This window comes from Choloepus didactylus, chromosome 8, assembly GCF_015220235.1.
Source record: "Choloepus didactylus isolate mChoDid1 chromosome 8, mChoDid1.pri, whole genome shotgun sequence".
NCBI lineage: Eukaryota > Metazoa > Chordata > Mammalia > Pilosa > Megalonychidae > Choloepus > Choloepus didactylus.
The window spans coordinates 37,028,382-37,049,512 of NC_051314.1; the positions used below are offsets into that span (position 1 = coordinate 37,028,382).

Sequence of the window (21,131 nt, forward strand, 5' to 3'; positions counted from 1 at the left end):
TACCAGACACCATTGGCCATCCTCCAGTGAAGGTACCCGATTGTTGAAGGACACTTTACAGCCTGAAGACTGTAACTGTGTAACCAAATAAACCCCCTTTTATGAAAGCCAGTCCATCTCTGGTGTTTTGCATTCTGGCAGCGTTAGCAAACTAGAACATCCTTGATATTTAACACTTCTACTTGGGAAAAAAGTGGTGCTACAAGAAAATATAAATAATCAAAACTATATTAGGAAATGCTCAAGTTCATTAAGAATCAATTGCAAATTAAGACAATAATGGTGTGTGTACGTGCGTTTGTGCACATGTGTGCTCAGTTATCACTGAAGAGGATAGGAGAGAGTGTGGAGGAGCAAGTCACTTGCATTGATTGCTAATGACAGTGTGCATTACTTCAGCCTTTTGGTTGGGCACTGTTTGGCAATATATTTCTAAAAGCTTAGAATTTTTCATATTCTTAACCTACTTTTAGTCCTTTATTCTAAGGGAATAATCATAGGTTTGAGGATGCTATTTGCATCTCTATTAATAAATGCAGAAAATTTAATAGCAATCTAAATATCTAAAGCAGGAGATATGGCTAAAAAATGGACTATATCCATAAAATGGAAATTTATGCAGTCGAATATGATGATTTTATAGAAAATAATGTCAGAAAGATTCATGATGCATTATTATATAAAAACAAAGGTGGTTACAGTAAAACAGCCTGTAAAGTGAAATCCTGTCTTTATCTTAAAAGGTCAAAGAAAAAAATATAGAAACTAACAGACAGAAAAGACTTGCAAGGAAAGTTATTCAAACATTAATAGTGATTATCTGTGGGTGGTGGATTTACTAGTAATTTTTATTTTGTTCTTTCTGTGCAAGATGATATTCCAAATATATTAAACAGGTATCATAGGTATAATCACTGTAATATTAAAAAATGTTGTTAACAAAAATAGTGTCTAGAACATTGAAAACAATTGTGTTATTTTAGACTATTTAATATTCTGTTGTATCTTTTAGTTCCTTAAATAATTATACCTAGAAAATCATTTAAAAGTTATTAAATTCTTTTGTTATAAACTTAGTATCTCAGACTATGAGACATTTCAGTTCAGGCTTTTAATTGGTAGGTAAGTATAGCCTTTGGGACATCCTGTGACTTATCTGAGCTCTTGCCGGGCATAGTTTCTTGAAAAAAATTAGAATTTTCAATTTTACTAAACATTTGGGCACAACAATAAAATAAACCTTTGCAAAGTTTTCTTCGATTATACTTTTCTCTAGGAGTTAAATAAGATCACTACTCAATTGGATCAAGTAACTACGAAGTTGCAGGACAAGCAAGAACATTGCAGTCAGCTGGAAAGTTCTCTTAAAGAATACAAAGAGAAACATCTCTCTTTAGAACAGAAAACTGAAGAGCTAGAAGGTCAAATTAAGGTTTGTATAAGAGTTGGATTTAGTCAAATATTTTACTACTGTAGTAATGAAAACAGAGGACCTAGATGGAATCAAAGATTTTTATTTAAAAAGAAAGGTTGAAGTTGTGGTGTACATTTTTAAAAAATTAGTTGTAATTTTCTGTCTCATTTTAGAATTTCATCTTTTTTTCCTTCATTAATGGGTGATTTTTGCAAATGACAGTTAACATTGCATTGTTAATATATGACTATTGCAGAGACAACCAACCAGGAATCTAGTCTATAACTGAAGGAATTTATCATTTTTTGTTGTTGTTATTTGGAAGTCTCTTCTGTTCCTTCATTCTTCCATCTCCTTTACTTATTCCAGTATAGTATTTCAGATAAGGTAGATTTTTTTCCTCTTTAAACTTTATATTTATATGCTTTGGATTTTACTTCTAATTTAACAATAAATTTAGTCTATGGTAAATTGCTCCTTAACACAACTCCAAGTGAAATGTTGATTTACCAAAGAGATTAAATGATGACTAGACATATCAGAGAAGGATTTTACCCTGACTTCCTTAAATTAGAACTCCTATCATTTAAAATTTTATCAATAATTTATTATTTAATAGTAGAGAGTAAAAATAATAAAGTTGAATTACCTACTTCAGATAAACAATGTCACAAGTTACCATGATCTATCTATGTATATGTTATACTTCCACAATCAGGTTGAACACCCATATACAATGATAGAATATAATGTGTATATGTATGTATGTGTGTACATCCATACCAATATAATATGGGAGAAGAATTACAGTGTAGGTGTTGGGTAAGAGCCACAGGTACCTGAATTGGTTTATACAATATTTAAGGTGCAAAATCATTAGAACTATGCAAGAACAATGCATTACTTATAGATATGCAAACTATATCTTTGCTAGTTTAATTTTATAAATTTTCAAAATTATACACATAGTTATAGGTATATGTAAGAGATAAAAAGTACATTGTGAAGAACAAGCATCTCATCTGGATCAAGAGATTAAAGAAGCAAAATCAGGAATTGAGTTGGCTTTATAGTTAGGGTCAATGGGAATTAATACAAATAACTAAATGACAATTCCATTCTAGTTTTGAATATGTGTATTTATATCAATTTTGTTAGCTATGAATATAAAGGACAATATACTTTAAGTGGGCACATGTGTGAACTGTTATGTTTTATACTTGTGTTAATAAATTTAATTTAAGTAATGAATATTTATGCTTTTCTTAAATATATTCTCTTTTTCAGATTTATTTTTATAAAATAACACTTAGTGACTACCTTTCATATATAAAGCCTTATGCTAGGTCCTCTAAAGGATTCTGAGATAAATATCCCTTAGTAATGGTTTCAGAGTGTGTTTTTTTATTATAACATAATTATTTTATGTCTATTTTTATGTGTTACATCAACACCAATTTGAGTATAAGAATGTTCTAATGCTTAATAGTAGATAGTTATTAACATTGCAATGCTACTGTACCATATTTCTTCCAAAGAAACTAGAAGTGGATATTCTTGAAGTTAAAGCAAGCAAGGAGCAAGCTTTGCAGGATCTGCAACAGCAAAGACAGCTGAACACAGATTTAGAGCTTAGAGCCACAGAATTGAGTAAACAACTTGAAGTGGAGAAAGAAATGTAAGCTAACCTACTTTGCATATAAATTAAATAGGAGGATTATAAACTCAAATATAAAATTTCCTTAAGGTTTCAATTTTGTTATCACAGCACTTAAAGACTTTTTATTAAATGTTTATTTTGTGTTGATTCTATAAATGGCCAGTGTTAATGAAAAATAAAGTCATCACAATATGATTAATGTTCACTTCACTAGAAAGTACTGAAAATTAGTTTTATAAAATTTGGGTCATCTAGTCTCTTTACAACAATAATATGGTAACCGTTTCTCTGGAGTAAAGCAATTGTTTTAAGTTGTTCAAAATTTGAATAAACTAATGTAAATTTAACAGATTGAGAGGTGTTTATGTATATCCACCCAAGAGCAGTCAGGCTGCTGCTGTGAGACACCACATCAAGTAGGGAATGGATTCTTCTTTTTAAGAAACACTTCTTTTTCGGCATTGTATTGCATTTTGGCAGATCTGTCTCTCATTATGAGCACAAGGGAAACACCAGAATCAGTGTACTTCCTTCTTCTGTTTTTATTATCGAGGTAAAATTTGCATATAGTTAAATACACAGTTAAATCTTGCATATAGAATTTGACTTTTGATAAATGTATGCTTCATGTAACCATGCTCCCAGGCAGTGGCATCTTTCAAGGAATAGTTTTTGATTTTGGTTTAGTTGAATATGTCATTTTTTCTTTTAGGTTTAGCTTTTTATACCCTAAGAAATTTTTGCCTATCCTCAGAGTTTATGAAGAATTCTTCATGTTTCCTTCTAGAAATTTTAAAGATTCAAGTCTTGTATATTTAGGTCTAGAATCTTCCTTGAATTAATTTTTTTGTGAAGTATGAGGTAGTGGTCCAGGATCACCTTTTTTCCATACATTGATGAAGTTGTTCCAATACCATTTCTTGAAAGACTTTCCTTTCCCCATTGAATAGCTCTGGCACCTTTGTCAACATCAGTTTGCCTACTTACGTGTAGGTCTGTTTCTGGATTTCGTTTTGTTTCTTTGATCTATGGGTCAATATGGTATCCTTATACTAGTACCATACCATGTTGATTTTTGTAGCTTTATAGTAAGTCTTGAGATCAGGTCATATGATTTCTCAAATGTTGTTCCTTTTTTTCAAGATTATCTTGACTCTTCTTTTTTTCTTTTAATAAATGTTACTTTTTAGAGCAGTTTTAGATATACAGAAAAATTATGGAGAAAGTACAGATAGTTCCCATTTTGTTCCTCTTCCCTGCCCTGTACACAATTTCCCCTATTATTAACATCTTCCATTAGTATGGTTATTTGTTACAATTGAGCCAATATTGATACATTATTAACTAAAGGCCATAGTTTACAGTTCTGTGGGTTTTGACAAATGTATAATATCGTGTCTAACATTACAAGGTCGTATAGAATAGGTTCACTGCCCTGAAAATGACCTGTACTCAACCTGGTCACTCCTCCTCTCCATCCTGAACCCCTAGGAACTACTGGTCTTTTTACTCTCTATTGTTTTGCCACCTCATAGGGTTTTTTGTTTTGTTTTGTTTTGTTTTTGAGTTGTTTTCCCCTTTGTAATGCAATTTTATTGAGATATATTCACAAACCATACAATCCATCCAAAGTCTACACTCAAAGGCTCACAATATCATCATCCATATATATAGTTGGTTTTACTTTTCTTTTTAACAGTTTTATTCACACACCATATAATCCATCCTAAGTGTATATCAATGGTATAATCACCTGGTTATGCATTCACCAGCATAATCTATATGAGAACATTCCCTTTTCTTCCAAAAAGAAAGAAAGAAAAAAACCTCATGCCCCTCCCTTATATCTCCCTGTTATTGACATTTAGCCTTGGTATAGAGCCTTTGTTGCAATTAATGAAAGAATATTCCATTGTTACTGTTACCTGTAGACTTTAGTTTGCCTTAATTGCATTTTTCCTCATATACCACCCCATTATTAACAGTTTGTAATAGTGACATGCATTTGTTCTCATTCATGTAAAATCTTTCTTATATTTGTGCAATTAACCACCATCATTGTCCACTCTAGGTTTTGCTAAGTTATACAGTCCCAGTTTTTGTCCTCTAGCTTTTCTTCTGGTGACATACACGATCCTAATCTTCCTCTTTCAACCATACACACACTCAGTTTTGTTAATTATACTTAAAATATTGTGTTACCATCACACAATATTGTGCCATCCATTTCTGAACCTTTACAATCAACCTTATTAAACATTCTGTACTCCTTACGCATCAATTGCCCAATCTCTGCCCTTTTTCTATCTCCTGATAACCAGTGCTCTTGAATTTTAACCCAGAGTTTGCTTGTTATAGTTAGTTCATATTAGTGAGACCATGCAATATTTGTCCTTTTGTTTCTGGCTTGTTTCACTCAACATAGTGTCCTCAAGGTTCATTCATGTCATTGCATGCATAATGAATTCATTCCTTCCTGCAACCGCACAGTATTCCATTGTATGTATTTACAACAGTTTGCCCCTCCACTCATCAGTTGATGGACCCTTGGGCCACTTCTATCCATTGGCAGTCATGCACAGTGCCACTATAAACACTGATGTGCAAATGTCTGCTTGTGTGCCTGCTTTCGGTTCTTCCGACTATATATATATATATAACAGAATTGCTAGGTATGGTATGGTATCATATGGTAGTTCTGTACTTAGCTTCCTGAGAACTGCCACACTGCCCTCCAGAGTGGCTGCATAGTTCTACTTCCCCACTGACAGCATTTGTAGTTTTCTGTTCCTGTTAGGGTTTTTTTGTTTTAAATTTTATTGTGGTAACATATATACAACTTTAAATTTCCCATTTTTACCAATTTCAAGAGTATAACTCAGTGGTATTAATTACATTTAAATATTGTGTTACCGTTACCACCATCACTTGCCAAAACTTTTCCATCACTCCAAACAAAAACTCTGTACCTATTAACTATTAATCCATCATTCCTCATGCCCTCACTCCTGGTAACCAGTAATCTACTTTCTGTCTCTTTGAATTTGCGTATTTTAGTTATTTCATATAAGTGAAATCATACAAGATTTTTCCTTTTGTAGATGGTTTATTTCACTCAGTGTAATGTTTTCAAGGTTTATCTATATTGTAACATGCATCAGAACTTCATTCCTCTTAAAGGCTGAATAATATTGCATTGTACATATATACCACCTTTTGTTCATCCATTTGCTTGTTGAATGCTTGGGTTGCTTCCATCTTGTGGCTATTATGAATAATGCTGCTTTGAACATTGGTGTCCAAATATCTGTTTGAGTCCCTGCTTTTAATTCTTTTGAATTATATCTAGAAGTGGGATTGCTGGGTGATATGGTTGTACTATGTTTAAACTTTGGAGGAATTGCCAAACTATTTTCCACAGTGGTTGTACCATTTTACATTCCCACCAACAGTGTACGTAGATTCCTATTTCTGTGCGTCCTTGCCAACACTTGTTACCATTTTATTAATAAAGCCATTCTAATATGTATGAAGTAGTATCTAATTTTGGTTTTGACTTTCATTTCCCTAATGGCTAATGATGTTGGGCATCTTTTCATGTGCTTTTTGGCCATTTGTATATCTTTTTTAGAGAAATGTCTATTCAAGTCTTTTGCCTATATTTTGATTGGGTTTGTTTTTTGTTGTTGCTGAGTTATAGGAGTACTTTATATATTATGGATATTAAACCTTCATCAGGTATATGATTTGCAACTATTTTCTCCCATTCTGTAGGTTGTCTTTTTTTTTTGAGAAAGCAGATAGAAAGTTTATTAAGAACGTATGTGAGAGGAACATGTGGGCACTCTTACTATGGGGCAATCTACTTTTCTAGATTTTTGTTCCTTTTGTAATTTTTATTAACTGTTTTACTACCCTCTCCTTTTCTCTCTTTTGTTGATGCTTGACCGTAGATGACTCACTCAAGTGGGGTCCCTTGGCCCCCATGTGCTATTTATTACTGTTTTTCTCAGAGACATCTTTCTCGTTGTGGCTGACTGCCCTCTAGAATTTGCCCTTTGCTCATTAGCCATCAACTGCCGTAATTCTAACCCTGCCTCAATTTTCCCCTCAGAGATTTCTAGCTTCCTTAACCTTAAGGGAATTTGGGCCAATGGTTCATCTACTGTAGCTGCTTTAAGCTGTCAGTGGGTTGCAGGCTCTACCTGTGGGAGCATAGAAGTCTCTGACTATGCTATTGAGGGTGGCCAGTTGAGTGTGTGGCCTCAGGCCAGGAGAAGTTTGTCGTGAAAGGCTTCCAATCTGGAAGAAGCAAATTGGGTGAGAAATTTTGGTATACACAGTCTTTACAGAAGCAGAAGCAAGATGGAGCTCAGGGCTTCTAGAATGACTTCTCGACTCTATTTGAAATTTCTTAGTCACTAAAATTTTATTTCCCTTTTTAGCTTTACTAATCTTACAATGCAAGGGCCAGATTTATCCTTGGGAGTCATGTCTTATGTTGCTAGGGAGACTTACACCCGTTTTAAATCATGTCCCACAAAGGGGGGAAGGTAGTGAGTTCATTTGCAGAGTTTGGCTTAGAAAAAGACTACATCTGAGCAACAGAAGGGTTTCTATGGGAGTGACTCTTAGGCATTAACTGTAAGTGGGCTTAGCTTTGCCATTAGAGAGATAAGTTTCATAAGGGCAAGCCTTAAGATCAAGTACTTGGCTTATTAAATTGGGAGCCCCTATTGCTTAAGAGAGTAGCAGGGATTCCCATGTGGGGAAGTTTAATAGTTTTATGTTTTTATCTAGTCTCTTGAGGGACTTTGCAAATATTTTCATTTTCTGATTAAGATTTTATTCTTTATTTTTTCTAGATTTCATGTCAAATAAAGCTGAATTAGGTTGTTTAAATAAACTGCTTGGGAAAATTTACATTTTAGAACCTTTAGAGCAAAGTAGTATAACTGAGAAGTAAATTTGGTTGTTTTTATGATCTGTAATTTTTCTAAGAGTAACTAAAGACATAACTAACAACATCTAACATCATACAGATGAGTATCAGGATATAACATTGATAGTGAGAACATTGTCAAGTTTTTAGGAATTTTAAACATTCTATAAATAGATGAATAATATTTTACCAGTGCACATTTAGTTAACAGGAGGATAGAAAATCTGTTTTAATTATTGTAATACTTCCTAAACATTTTCTATGCAATGTGTTAATTATGTTAGCACCTCATTTTTACAAGGTGAAAGAATAAATCCTTTGTAACAGTTTTCATTTAAGATTGAGAAGACTTGTTCTTTGAAATAAAAAATGAGAAGATCAACACAAACATATGTGATATAAAATCTTTGTCTTCTAGACAGAGTACTCAGATGGTTAAGAAAAACTTCTTATAACCTTTCATTAAGAGCAGACCAACAATCTACATTATTTTACAAAATATACTTTTTCAAACCTTCCACAACTTTCTGTATCCATCTACAGCTTGTAGTCAGCCAAGACTACAAACAAGATTCACTTTCATAAACCTACAACTTTCCTTATCCATTCAGGGCTTGTAGTCAGGGATGACTACAAACAAAATTCACTTTCATACTAGGAGTATGTCAGTTCACAAAATTAACATTATAAGACTGTGCTTTGAGACAGTTGGAGGTCAGTAAGTTCTGCTGCTAAGGTATTCTTAAAGATATGGGGACTATTTCAAAACCCTTGGGGCAGCACTAAGTGAACAGGGCAGAAATCTTATCTTTATGTCCCTGCCATTTAAAAGCAAATAGGTAGTGAGAGTCAAGGTGAAGAGGGATACAAAAAAATGGGTTTTTAAGCTCTAGGTTTGAGAACCTGATTGCAGACAGGGCTTGCCCCAGGATGCCTTCATCCCCTACAGACAGGTTTATTTGCTCAAGAATCTCCTTGGGATGCTGAGAGTCCTCCATCTAGTAGGGGCCTCGGGGCAAACAAAGAGCAAACACCAGTGGGGTTTGCTAGTCCCAAGATGGCCCCCAGGGTGTGAAGAGAAGATCCCCCCCTGAAGGGAGGTGGGGCACTCCGGGACAGTGAGAAATTGATGGGACACCAGTGTCCTCAAGCCTGTAGGTTGTCTTTTTTTTTTTTTTTAATGTTCATTTTATTGAGATACATTCACATACCACACAGTCATACAAAACAAATCGTACATTCGATTGTTCACAGTACCATTACATAGTTGTACATTCATCACCAAAATCAATCCCTGACACCTTCATTACCACACACACAAAAATAACAAGAGTAATAATTAAAGTGAAAAAGAGCAATTAAAGTAAAAAAGAACACTGGGTGCCTTTGTCTGTTTGTTTGTTTGTTTGTTTCCTTCCCCTATTTTTCTACTCATCCATCCATAAACTAGACGAAGGGGAGTGTGGTCCTTATGGCTTTCCCAATCCTATTGTCACCCCTCATAAGCTACATTTTTATACAATTGTCTTCAAGATTCATGGGTTCTGGGTTGCAGTTTGACAGTTTCAGGTATCCACCACCAGCTACCCCAATTTATTAGAACCTAAAAAGGGTTGTCTATATTGTGTGTAAGAGTGCCCACCAGAGTGACCTCTTGGCTCCTTTTGGAATCTCTCTGCCACTGAAGTTTATTTCATTTCCATTCACATCCCCCTTTTGGTGAAGAAGATGTTCTCCATCCCACGATGCCAGGTCTACATTCCTCCCTGGGAGTCATATTCCATGTTGCCAGGGAGATTCACTCCCCTGGGTGTCTGATCCCACGTAGTGGGGAGGGCAGTGATGATTTCACCTGCCAAGTTGGGTTAGCTAGAGAGAGGGGGCCACATCTGAGCAACAAAGAGGCATTCGGGAGGAGGCTCTTAGGCACAATTATAGGGAGGCCTAGCCTGTCCTTTGCAGCAACAGTCTTCCCAAGGGCAAATCCTGTGGTAGAGGGCTCAACCCATCAAACCAGCAGTCCCCTATGTCTGTGGGCATGTTAGCAACCATTGAGGTGGGGCAGGCCAATACCCCTGCATTCTCCACCAGCTCCTCAAGGGGGCTCTGCATATTTGTTTTTTTTTTTTTTTTAACTTTTTTTTTTTTAAATCAACTGTATGAAAAATAAAAAATAAATAAATAAAAATTTTTAAAAACATACAATAAAAGAACATTTCAAAGAGACCATAACAAGGGAGTAAGAAAAAGACAAGTAACCTAAGCTAACTACTTTACTTCCAACATGTCCCTACTCTACCCCAAGAAAGTACGTAGGTTGTCTTTTAACTTTCTTTATAGTGTCTTTTGATGCACAAAAGTTTTTAATTTTGATGCATTATTTTAAAAATATTATTTCTTAAATATTTAGTGTTTCCAGTACAAAATTGGATCTGCATAAAAAATCTGAAGTCCTTGAAAATACTAAGCAAATGCTTACCAAGCAAGAGGAAGAAAAGATAATCCTTAAACAAGAAATTGAAAGTTTAAGTCAAGATGCAAAGATGCAGCACAAAGAACTGAATAATAAAATTCAAGCAGCAGTAACAGAACTACAAAAAGTGAAGATGGAGAAAGAAACAGTTATAACAGAGCTTTCTGCAACAAAAGAGAAATTATCAGAAGTTTCTGATTCTTTGAAAAACTCCAAAAGTGAATTTGAAAAAGAAAATCAGAAAGGAAAAGCTGCTATATTAGAATTGGTTAGTTATTTACATTTTTCTTTAAGAAGAAATAATTATTTTACCTAAAATGTTTTGATTTTCTGCTTAATTCATTGTTAACTTTTAATTCTACATTATAAGATTTAAAAGAATTCTTATGAGGAAAACTGAGTTTACTTAATCTGAGAAAAGGACAGCCAAGATATGGGCTTAAATACAAATATAAAAATATAAATATATATATACACATACTTGTATGTGTGTATGTATATGTATGTGTATATGTGTGTGTGTGTGTGCTTCCTCTGAATCTTGTAGCATTCTGATAGTAGCTTCTAGTAATTCATAACTCAATCTCTGCCTCTGTCACATGGCCATCTTTCTCCTATGTCCTACTGTTTCTGTGTCCAAATACCTTTGCTTATAAGGACTCCAGTCACACTGGAATAAAGTCCACCCTGATTCAGTTTGGCCTCATCTTAATAGGATCTTTGAAGATCCTATTTATAAATAATAGGACTGGGAATTAACACTTGAACATCTTTGTTGGGGGACATGATTCAGACAATAACAGTGCACAGGTTGTGTGTGTGTGTGTGTGTGTGTATAATTTTCTAAAGGCCAGAACATTTTCAGTTGAATGTAATAGTCCTTGTCTATTGTTGGTAAGATGCTAGATTTGGGAGAGACAGTGGCATGTTTATCCCTAAGGACACTTCTACAGAGAATGCAACTAATTGAAATTTTATTACCTGCTGGAAAAAAGATCAGAAAGGCCTTGATGACTCTAATTCTGTTACTATAAACTTTCTAATTGTTTACTGAATCTTCAAAACTCCAGAGAATACCATGTTTTAGATATAAAACACTAAAACGTAGCTCAACAATGTTGCAGCTTCGAGAAATGCTTAAAAGTGAATGTATTCTCAGAAGTATTTTAACCGAGTATACCACAGAGTAACAACATACATAAAGTTCTTCTGCTCTCATATGAGCATCAGTGAGAGTATACTAGTTCAGTAGATTAAAATAAATATGTGATATTATCATGTTGCCTTTTTGTTCTTTTCTATTTGGAGAAAATAGCTTCTATCTGTATATCTTCCCTCTTGAGATATACGTGATTATTTTTTATTTATTATTTTAACACTTTATTTTTTTGCTTCCATTTTCTTTAAAGTCCATTGTTCTACTTTTAAGAATATGATACATTAATTAAAAATAATTCTGAGACATAAAAATATGATTTCCAAAGTGTTCTAAAGATATTGTCTAAAATATCTTAGAGTCTAAAATATTTAGTGGTGATTTGTCTATGAGTATGCATTGTGTGTGTATGTATGCTATAAAACCACAAATTTATGCTGTGGTCTCTGAGGTAAATATCAACATCTGAAGGAATAAGAGAATAGAATAATTGCTCTTTTCTTTATATGTTAGGAAGTTGGTTGATGATGGAAATCTTAGCCTTTTACTGTCCTCTCCCTTTACTCTTATAATATTTTCCTGATTTTGTTATTGAAATGGGTGATCCTATCCTATCTTAGCCCATCAGTGATTCTAGTTTATTTCCTTGTATGGATATTATAGACTTACATAATTAACTTCTTGAACTTACTACAAATATTTTCTGCATAATGTAGTTTCCATTTTTTTAGGAAAAATCTTGCAAAGAATTAAAGCATCAACTTCAAGAACAGAAGGAAAGCATGCTTAAAGAACAGAATGACCTGAAAAAGTCACTTGAAAAAGAAAAGGAGGTAAGATTTTCTTTTTTTGTAACATAAAACATATAAAGCATGATATGAACTTTATATTTCCAAAATATTTAAATACAGTATAAAATTGTAATTTGTGTTCCACCTACTACTAAAAAGACTGACACTAGTTTAAAATTAAAGGCCCAAATAAAGGAATATAATTAATAAAGGTAGAAAATTGAGTCAACTATAGAGTAATAATTAGATAATCTAAACTGAGGAACATTGTTGTTGTTGAAAAAAATCTTGGTAGGCTTTCCATAGAAATGACGTGTTAAGGGTTCTTTATCTCATAGACTTTTATGCTAATGGTATATTTGACAATGGTTGTGTAAAAACTAATCAAACAAGTAAATAAATGGGTATATAATATATGGCTTTTATTCTCTGAAGACATATCTGTTGGCAGCTACAGTCCAAGCATGTAGTTTTCTAGAAATCTGATTCAGTAAAGCAGCAAAACTTAGTCTTGGGAAGTGTTTGATGTGATTGTATTCTGGCTATTGAATGGAAGAAAACACCTGCATTATGGGTGCTAGCCATGTAAGTGGCAAAACTATTGTGGTTTAATGCTCAAGCTCTGAATCCAGATTATCCAGATTTACGTCTTGGCTATGCCATATTAGCTATACTGTCTTGCCTCATTTTGGGTAGATTACTTTGTCTCTCTGTGCTTCCATTTCATCAGCAGTAAAATGGGGCTAATAATAGAATCTATGCCATGGGGTTATTGTGAAAATTAAGAGGGTTAATATGATTAAAGCTTTAAAACATTGACTGTAACAAAGTAAATTTTCATCTATTAGCTGCTATTATTTTGTCTTCACCATTATTATTATACCACCTGATTACCGTTTTGCCCATGCTTTGCAGATAAACTGAGGCATCTGTATATAGTACTGAAACTTTTTCAAAAGTAACTTTGAATATGGTCAAATGTTCCAATATGTTTTAATGGAACATGCATAAAACATGAAAACAAGACTTTGTCTAGAAGGGCAGAAGACAGTAGTAGGAGGCTGAAGAACCTTAGTGTGACTTCAATAGGATGTCTCATTTTGAATAGAAATATGTCCTAGTGAATTGTAAAAATAGGTAGTAGCAAAATACACCCTAGGTATGAGGTAATTGTTATGCAGTGTAGTGTGTACTAAACAGTGTAGTGCTAGTAAACACATTTGCCAAAAATGATTTTAGTTTTATCATATTTAAAATGGAGCTATTCTTTCTGGTTACCTGTGACCAAAAGACTCAGTAGCTTCTTGAAAATGTTCTTGGAAGACAATAGACATTCCAGCACTCTAGAGATTGATGTTGATGTTCCTATTTTCTATGGTAATGCTAGTTTAGTTCATTTACAAGCTTTATCCAAATATATAGTTATAAGTTAACAGGAAGGGAGGATTAAACAAATCGTGAAGATTAACCCAGCCTGTCATTTAATTGTGAATAACCTCAGTTATGGTGAGTGTCAGTGATTTTTCTCGTTTGTTTACTACTGATTAACTTGTGGCCACAGGCTCAGTAGTTTCTACCTATGCCTGGCATATAGTAAGTACTCAATAAATGTTTGTGGAATGAAAAAATGAATACCAAACAGCTTTTATTTTCTTTTAGACTTCTCATCAGATGAAGGTGGAACTCAATACAATGCAGGGACAAGTCTTTCAGGCCCAGAATACTTTAAAACAAAAGGAAAAAGAAGAACAGCAACTTCAGGGGAACATAAATGAGCTAAAGCAATTGACTGACCAGAAAAAAAAGCAAATTGAAGCACTCCAAGGAGAAGTTAAAATTGCTATTTCACAGAAGGTAGAGATATGATATCTATTTCATCTTATGGGAAGAAAAACTTTGCAGTTAAAATAATATGTTTAGTATAGATGAGTTGCAACATTGAAAAGTTAATATATGCTCAAAATTTTATAAGTTAAATGTATAAAAGTATTTGATTGTATGATTAAATCTAAGTCTGGATTTCCATTCAATATGACTGTGTTGTCAGATTATTCCTATTTAAAATTCTAGCACTAATCATTTGTCTGTATTTTTAGATGGACATGAAACTACCTTTTTATAAAATATCATATAGCTAACACTTAAAGTGAAAGGGACTAATTTATGTAACATCTCTAGGTGTATTAGAAAGTTTTAAAGTAATTTTAAAAATAAATTATCCTTATTAAGGGGAAATAGGCAAGGACAAAAATCACAAAATGTATATATTAAAAAATTCAGTAATGTTAATTTCATATAGTTATAGTTGTTTGATATTTTCAGTTACAGCATAATGTTTTCCATTCCCAAACCTATTCTAATGTATTACTAAGGATCTGTTTTTCATTCTTAAATATGTTTTAATACTTGTCTGAACCAAGAGTTGATTAAAATGAATTGTGCTTAATATAAAATAGTTGAACAAATAAGCTTTCCCCACTGTTGATGTATGCATATTAATCTGTCCAAAGGGAAGAGCGCAGTAAAATTCCTACTATTTAGAATGAACAAATTTGTCATGTCAGTAAGTGTTGGCTATCATAATACTAGAGTAAAAAGAATATAAATAAAAAATACAAACATGCATTTTATGTTGACCAGTATTTTTAGTACTATAATTTTGCTGCTTCACAAAAGAGTTGCTTTCTAACAACACAAACAAGTAAACAAATTTGCCTATCTTTTTTGTGTTTTTATCATATATAAGCAAAATTCAGGATGTAATTATCACAATAGGTGTTTTGTTTTACACTTTGATATCTTGAGGTCGTATTTTTTCAAAATCTTTTAGCCTTGTATCCAAGTATTCCCAGATCATCACTTTTATGATGTAGTAACTTAGTGAATTAAAAAAAAAACATTTTAGCACATTTTATTTTTAATTGAATTAATTGTTACAATAAGTTGTCTTTCAGATTTATAGTTAATGAATATTTCTTACACTTTGCTTGGGTATTAAAGCCAAAGGATGACAACTAAAGGATTATGAGATTTAGAACTAATGTTCTTATTGATAGTTTACTTTTATATTAGTTTATGAGTGCTAGAATAAAAAGCAGCCTTCTGAACATTGGAGAAGACAGCATTTGGGGGTGGAGAGGAGTGTGTGGAGGATAGCCAGTCTTTGTAAATTAGGTCTGGAATTCAGAATAAATGATGAATCATTGCAAGACAAGGACAGTGTGCTTTTTTTGAAGAACAGAGTAACATAATGGAAAGATAGGTTTTGAAGCCAGACAATGGAATTTAAATTTTATGTGATACACCTTAGCTTTATGGCCATGGGGAAGTAATTCATCTTTCTTATCTAAAAAAAATGGGGTCATAGAGTTGCTGTAAGGATTGTGATGATATATTTATTTAAAGTACCTCCTACTGTGCCCAATGCAATTTGGAAGTAAAATCATTTGTTGGCTATTATATGGAAAAATAGTAAACTGAATTTGGAAGTGTCAGTGTGTATGGTAGACCGTGCAGTGGTGGTCCATGACAAAGTTATTAGTGGTCTGCAGAAAAGTAGGAAAAACAAGGATAATGTTTAAATGGGTGTAGATATATGTTTGTATATGCTTACATACAACACAAACATGTATATATGTATATATGCATACCTAGAAATGTATATGTCTTCTTAATATTGGCAATCAAGGATCACGCAAGAAGGCTGTAAGTTAGGAACCTCTGCACCAACTTTATTTAAAACATCCTGTGAGAATAAAGAATGAATAAGATATGGTCTTCTACCCTCAAGTAGCTTCTAATTTAACAAGGCAGCAGGTATGTAAAGAAAAAGAGAACTGTAATGTAAAGGAGAATGAAACAAACATATGGAAATAAAAAGAAAAATGAAAATTTAGAAATTTTCACTAGAGTGATAAGAGATGACTTTCTAGAGGAGATTGCATTTCAACAGGGTCTTTGAAGACAATTATAATTTAGAAACATTGAAAAAAGGGGGAAATTTAGACATTTCAAGGAAAGGAAACAATATTAGCAAAACTTATAAGACTTAAAAAATGTCATTATAGACTTAAAAATGTCATTATAGAACATTAGCTGTTGGTTTGTATGATAAGTGGAGAAGTGAAGGGAGATGAGGCTAAAGGATTGGTGAATATCACAGTGGATATTGAATAGTTGTTTCTACTTTAAAATTTTAAGCATTTGAGAACAAAAGTTTTTAAGAAGGGGGAAATATAATCAGATCTGTTTTACAGCAAAAACTGATCATTGTGTGAAAGATAAATTATAGATGACTTATTCTACTGTATTCTCCTTTGGAACTTCAGAATTACTTCTATTAAAGCAGTGATCAAACTGTTGGATTTATCAATTTCCTTATTTAACCTCCCCACTAAAAGATCTGAATTTCTTGCAGTGAGGGAACTGTGTTCTTTTCTAGCAAATAAGCTCTCAAAACTTTTTTTGAATTAATGAATGAATAAATCAGTCTATCAGTCAGAGGAAAGATAATGAAGACTCTAACATGAGCCAAAAGGGCCATGATGGTCATCACTGAGACCTTGTACGGGGCTCAGTCAGAGCCATAATGGTAATTAAAGAGAAAGAAAAACTAGATTTGTGGGGAAAAAAATGTTAAAGACAAGAAGTAGTAGTATTCTAGAAAACCAAATGTTTAAGTGCAGTATAACTATAGCCATCAACGTAAAAAAGATGTTCAGAATTCTTCAACATGAAGGATCTAAATTGGAGGAAGAACTCTGTGGAAGGGAGATGACATGGGATGTCATCAGATTATGAGTAGGGAGAGCAACACCCCCTCAACCATGTCCTATCCTCAAGGTCTATACCTATCAATCTGCCTCCTAGTTGTCTTGAATCCATCCCCTCTTTTCATTTCCCACCATCACAGCTTTCCTTAGTTCAGGTTATTTTCTCTTATTTGGGCTATTGCAATACCCTCTTAATAGGTGTTCCGGGTTCTTGCCTTTTCCACCTCCAATCTATTTGTCACTCATTCATTCAAGAAATATTACTAGGCACCTATTTTGTGCCATGGCATGAGTCTAAGTGTTGGAGAAATAGCAGTGAACAAAATAGGCAAAGGACATACTCTCATGGAGCTTACACTGTATTGGGCAAAGAAACTAAGCAGGATGATGTGAAAGACAGTGATGGGAGAGAATCCTGCTAAAGGATGGGTGATCAAAGAAGCCTCTCTACAGAGATTTGAGCTGAGACATGAATTTCAAGAACTAGCCATACAAAGGTCAGGGATAACAATTAGTGCAAGGACTTTAAAGCTAGAACAAGCTTGGCATTTTCTAAAAACAGAAGACCAATATGGGTTGACAGTAGTGGGAGAGGAGAAGAGTAATGTGGGATGAGGTATGAGAAGTACACAAGGGGTAGATCATGGGCATACAACCTTCTAGAATGTGAGATACCAGAGAATGGTATATTTTTTCTAAGGACAAGTAGAATTGATTGGAGAATTTCAAGCAGAGAATGGTACATTCTGAGTAAAGGAAGATAAAAGAGCAAACAGGGAAGGCATTAAAAATCTATTGCCGTAACCATGGCAGTACTTGATGGCTTGAATGAAAGTGTTAGTGGTAGATGATATAATTTGAAAGTTGAGTCATCAGAACTTGCTGATAGATTAGATGGTGAGAGATAATGAAAAGAGGAGTCAAGAGTAACTCTAGATTTATGACTTGTGTATATGGTGATGCCGTTTACTGGGAAAGGAGCCATGTATTTATATGAAGAGGTACTGTCCTTATGCTTGAGATGTCTGTCAATCATCTAAGTGGAGGAAAATACTTGGGTATAGTGACCCCAGAGATCAGGCAGGGATGTTAGAGCTAGAGACATAAATTTGGTTGTCAACTGTAAATAGAAGATATTTAAAGCTATGGGTCTAAATGAGATCTTCTAGAGAGAAAGTGTATTTAGAATAAAAGAGGGCCCAGGGATAGAACCCTGTGGTTCTTACAATATTTAAAGATCAAGCAGAAGAAAAGGAGCTTGTAAAAGATTTTTGAGAAGAAATGGCAAGCAAATTGGAGAACTTAAAAGATAAGGTGCTTCAGAAACCAGGTTAAAAAAAAATGTTTCTAGGAGGTGACATAATCAACTGTATCAGATACTGCTGGGAGGTCAAAATGTGGACAAGGACGAGAATATTGGGTTTTGGAACATGGTGGCTACTGGTTACTGGTGACCTTAGCAGTTTCATTGAATTTATCTATTTAATTAAGAAACCGAGTGCTTATTTTCATGCTGTGCATTTGTATATTTTAAATGTCATAATTTGTGCATATGTCCTGAATGGTCCTTTTTGAAGACTAAGACAAGTCTAGTGTTTAGAGCTGTTGGACCTTTGTGAAATTTTCTTTTTCTGCCTTGTTATTAATAAAGATGATCTGTAAAAATTTCATAATTTCTCCTTGAATTTCAAAGAATAAAGACTACATACCTCAATATAGTCATAGCTTTTTTCTTTCTTTTATGCTGAAGTTCACCTTAGTTCAGCCTTAAATTATGTCATCTTCTGAAATATTGAGCACTGCATCCTCCCCAGAATGTAGTTATTCTCAGTCTCCTGCGACCTTGATACCCAGTACTTCCACCGTGAATTGATTTTTTTTTTTTTTCCCTTTATTTCACTGCATTGCCATTTGGGGTATTTTTAAATTGGGACTTATTTGACTTTGTAATATTCTTTGACTTTGTAACCAAGAGGTAAGTAAGTTACTTTTTACTGACATAGAAGAATTTTAGGACATAAATGTGGTTCAGTTTGTACTGAGGAATCTTCTTTGTTGCAGGGATTTCTTTTTATAATTGTAGTTGGATTTTGGAATGCATAATGTTTTAAATGACAACTGTATGTTTCAGACAGAGCTTGAGAATAAACTACAGCAGCAGTTAACACAGACAGCCCAGGAACTCACAGCAGAGAAAGAGAAAATATCAGCATTACAAAATACCTATGAAAAAAGTCAGGAAAATCTAAAACAACTGCAGTCTGATTTCTATGGGAAGGAATCTGAGATTTTAGCCACAAGGCAAGATCTTAAGGTATAGTAAACAATATTATATCATAAAAAACTCAGTAAGTTGTTTATAGACATTCATTAAATGGTTGTTTTAAACCCAAATGGGCAAGAAAATGTTAGTATTTGTGGAATATTCTGTTTGTTTTCTATTAAATTAGTATTTTGGGGGTATCATGCTTTTTTTGTCAAATTGTTTTATATTGTAACAAAATATGATATATGTAAATGTGGTTATTTCAAAATTACTTAAATCTGTAATATAAAAACAATTAGAAAATTACTACAGTGTATGCAAGTATATTGTAAAGGATTGGTGTATTTTAGCTTATCTATATACTTTTCTGTCTTCATTTGTCCTTAGAAAATCTAAGGTCAATGTAAACTACTTAGGAAAATGCAAACAATTTTACCATTTACTTGTTAGTCAAAATTGACTTTAGTTTTATATATTTCTCTATTAAGATTATCAGAATGCCTGATGATTAAAGTTGGGAGATTATAACTCAAAATAAGCTTAACCTTAATTATCCAACAATGTAGGGAAACTTTTTCTTTGACAATACTATTTGATTAGATAAAGTATCACACCTCTTAAAATGAAAGATTTGGGAAAAGTGTAAACAATTTTTTATTGTATAACATATCAATTATTTAAGGGGAATGGAGCATTTGTATTCTCTCACAGATGTTTCAGGAAGTTCTTTCTTTTTTTGAGGGGGGGAGGGTCAAGGTAAAATATCATATCAAGCTTTCTGTTTTTTTTCTACATTTGTTTTGTTTAAAATGTATTATTGCAAAATTCTGATGAAAAATCAGAAGACTTTTAAAATGTACTACATGTATACATATATATGTACATATGCCATCTATTTGTATTATCTCTATATAAATATACTATATATAAATTTTATTCATAGACTGTCATGAATGAGGGAGGCAGGACTTGACTAGGTCCTGAAGGATCTGTAGAATTTGAATACACAGAGAGTTCTGAGAAAGGTCATTTCAAATCAGGGACACCTTTGAGAAAAGGTCCCACAGTGAAATAGCAAAGCCAGGAGACAGTTAACATAATTTTCTTGCTGGAGACCTGATTTATTTTTGGAAGTTAAAGTTTAGAAAAGGGTGCATTCGAATTGTGGAGAGTCTTATATACCTAGCAAGGATGATTGGACTTGGTATTTGCAGGGGAGACAGGGGAGAACTTTTGAAGATTCTAAGCAGAGTAATAAAATGAAGAAAGTTATGCTTTAGGAAGCTTAAACTGGAAGTCGTTTACAGACAGCTTGGATTGGACAGGGCTAATTATTTACCCAGGAGCATAACATAGAAACACAACTTAGATCTCTCAAATCAATATTCTTTCATTAAGCTACCAACTATGTCTGAAAGCTATATCATATAGTAATGATTGTATGCATAAATAATTCAAATGTAAATGTGGGCAAAAAGATAAAGACAGAGGGGCAGGGCTGCTTAGAGTTTTAGAACTGTTAAGTGGCCTAGAATAGATTATCTGTTCCAAAGCTCTCCTTTTTCAGTCGAGGAGACGGGTGGCCCACTTGGTTTATAATAGGCCTGATGCTGCACAGTAGTAGCAGAACAATTGCTAGATATATTTCCCTGATGCG

General features: G+C 33.5%; 1 protein-coding gene across 1 annotated transcript in view; it reads left to right on the forward strand.

Moving 5' to 3' along the window:
• EEA1 (early endosome antigen 1) overlaps window positions 1-21,131 on the forward strand; it is a 160,792-nt gene that overhangs the window by 127,314 nt on the left and 12,347 nt on the right. Inside the window, exons 17-22 of the mRNA XM_037845172.1 lie at window positions 1,277-1,432; window positions 2,953-3,092; window positions 10,427-10,757; window positions 12,377-12,478; window positions 14,096-14,290; window positions 19,340-19,522. Of these exons, the coding sequence (XP_037701100.1) occupies window positions 1,277-1,432; window positions 2,953-3,092; window positions 10,427-10,757; window positions 12,377-12,478; window positions 14,096-14,290; window positions 19,340-19,522 (1,107 nt within the window). The remainder of the gene's footprint in view (window positions 1-1,276; window positions 1,433-2,952; window positions 3,093-10,426; window positions 10,758-12,376; window positions 12,479-14,095; window positions 14,291-19,339; window positions 19,523-21,131) is intronic.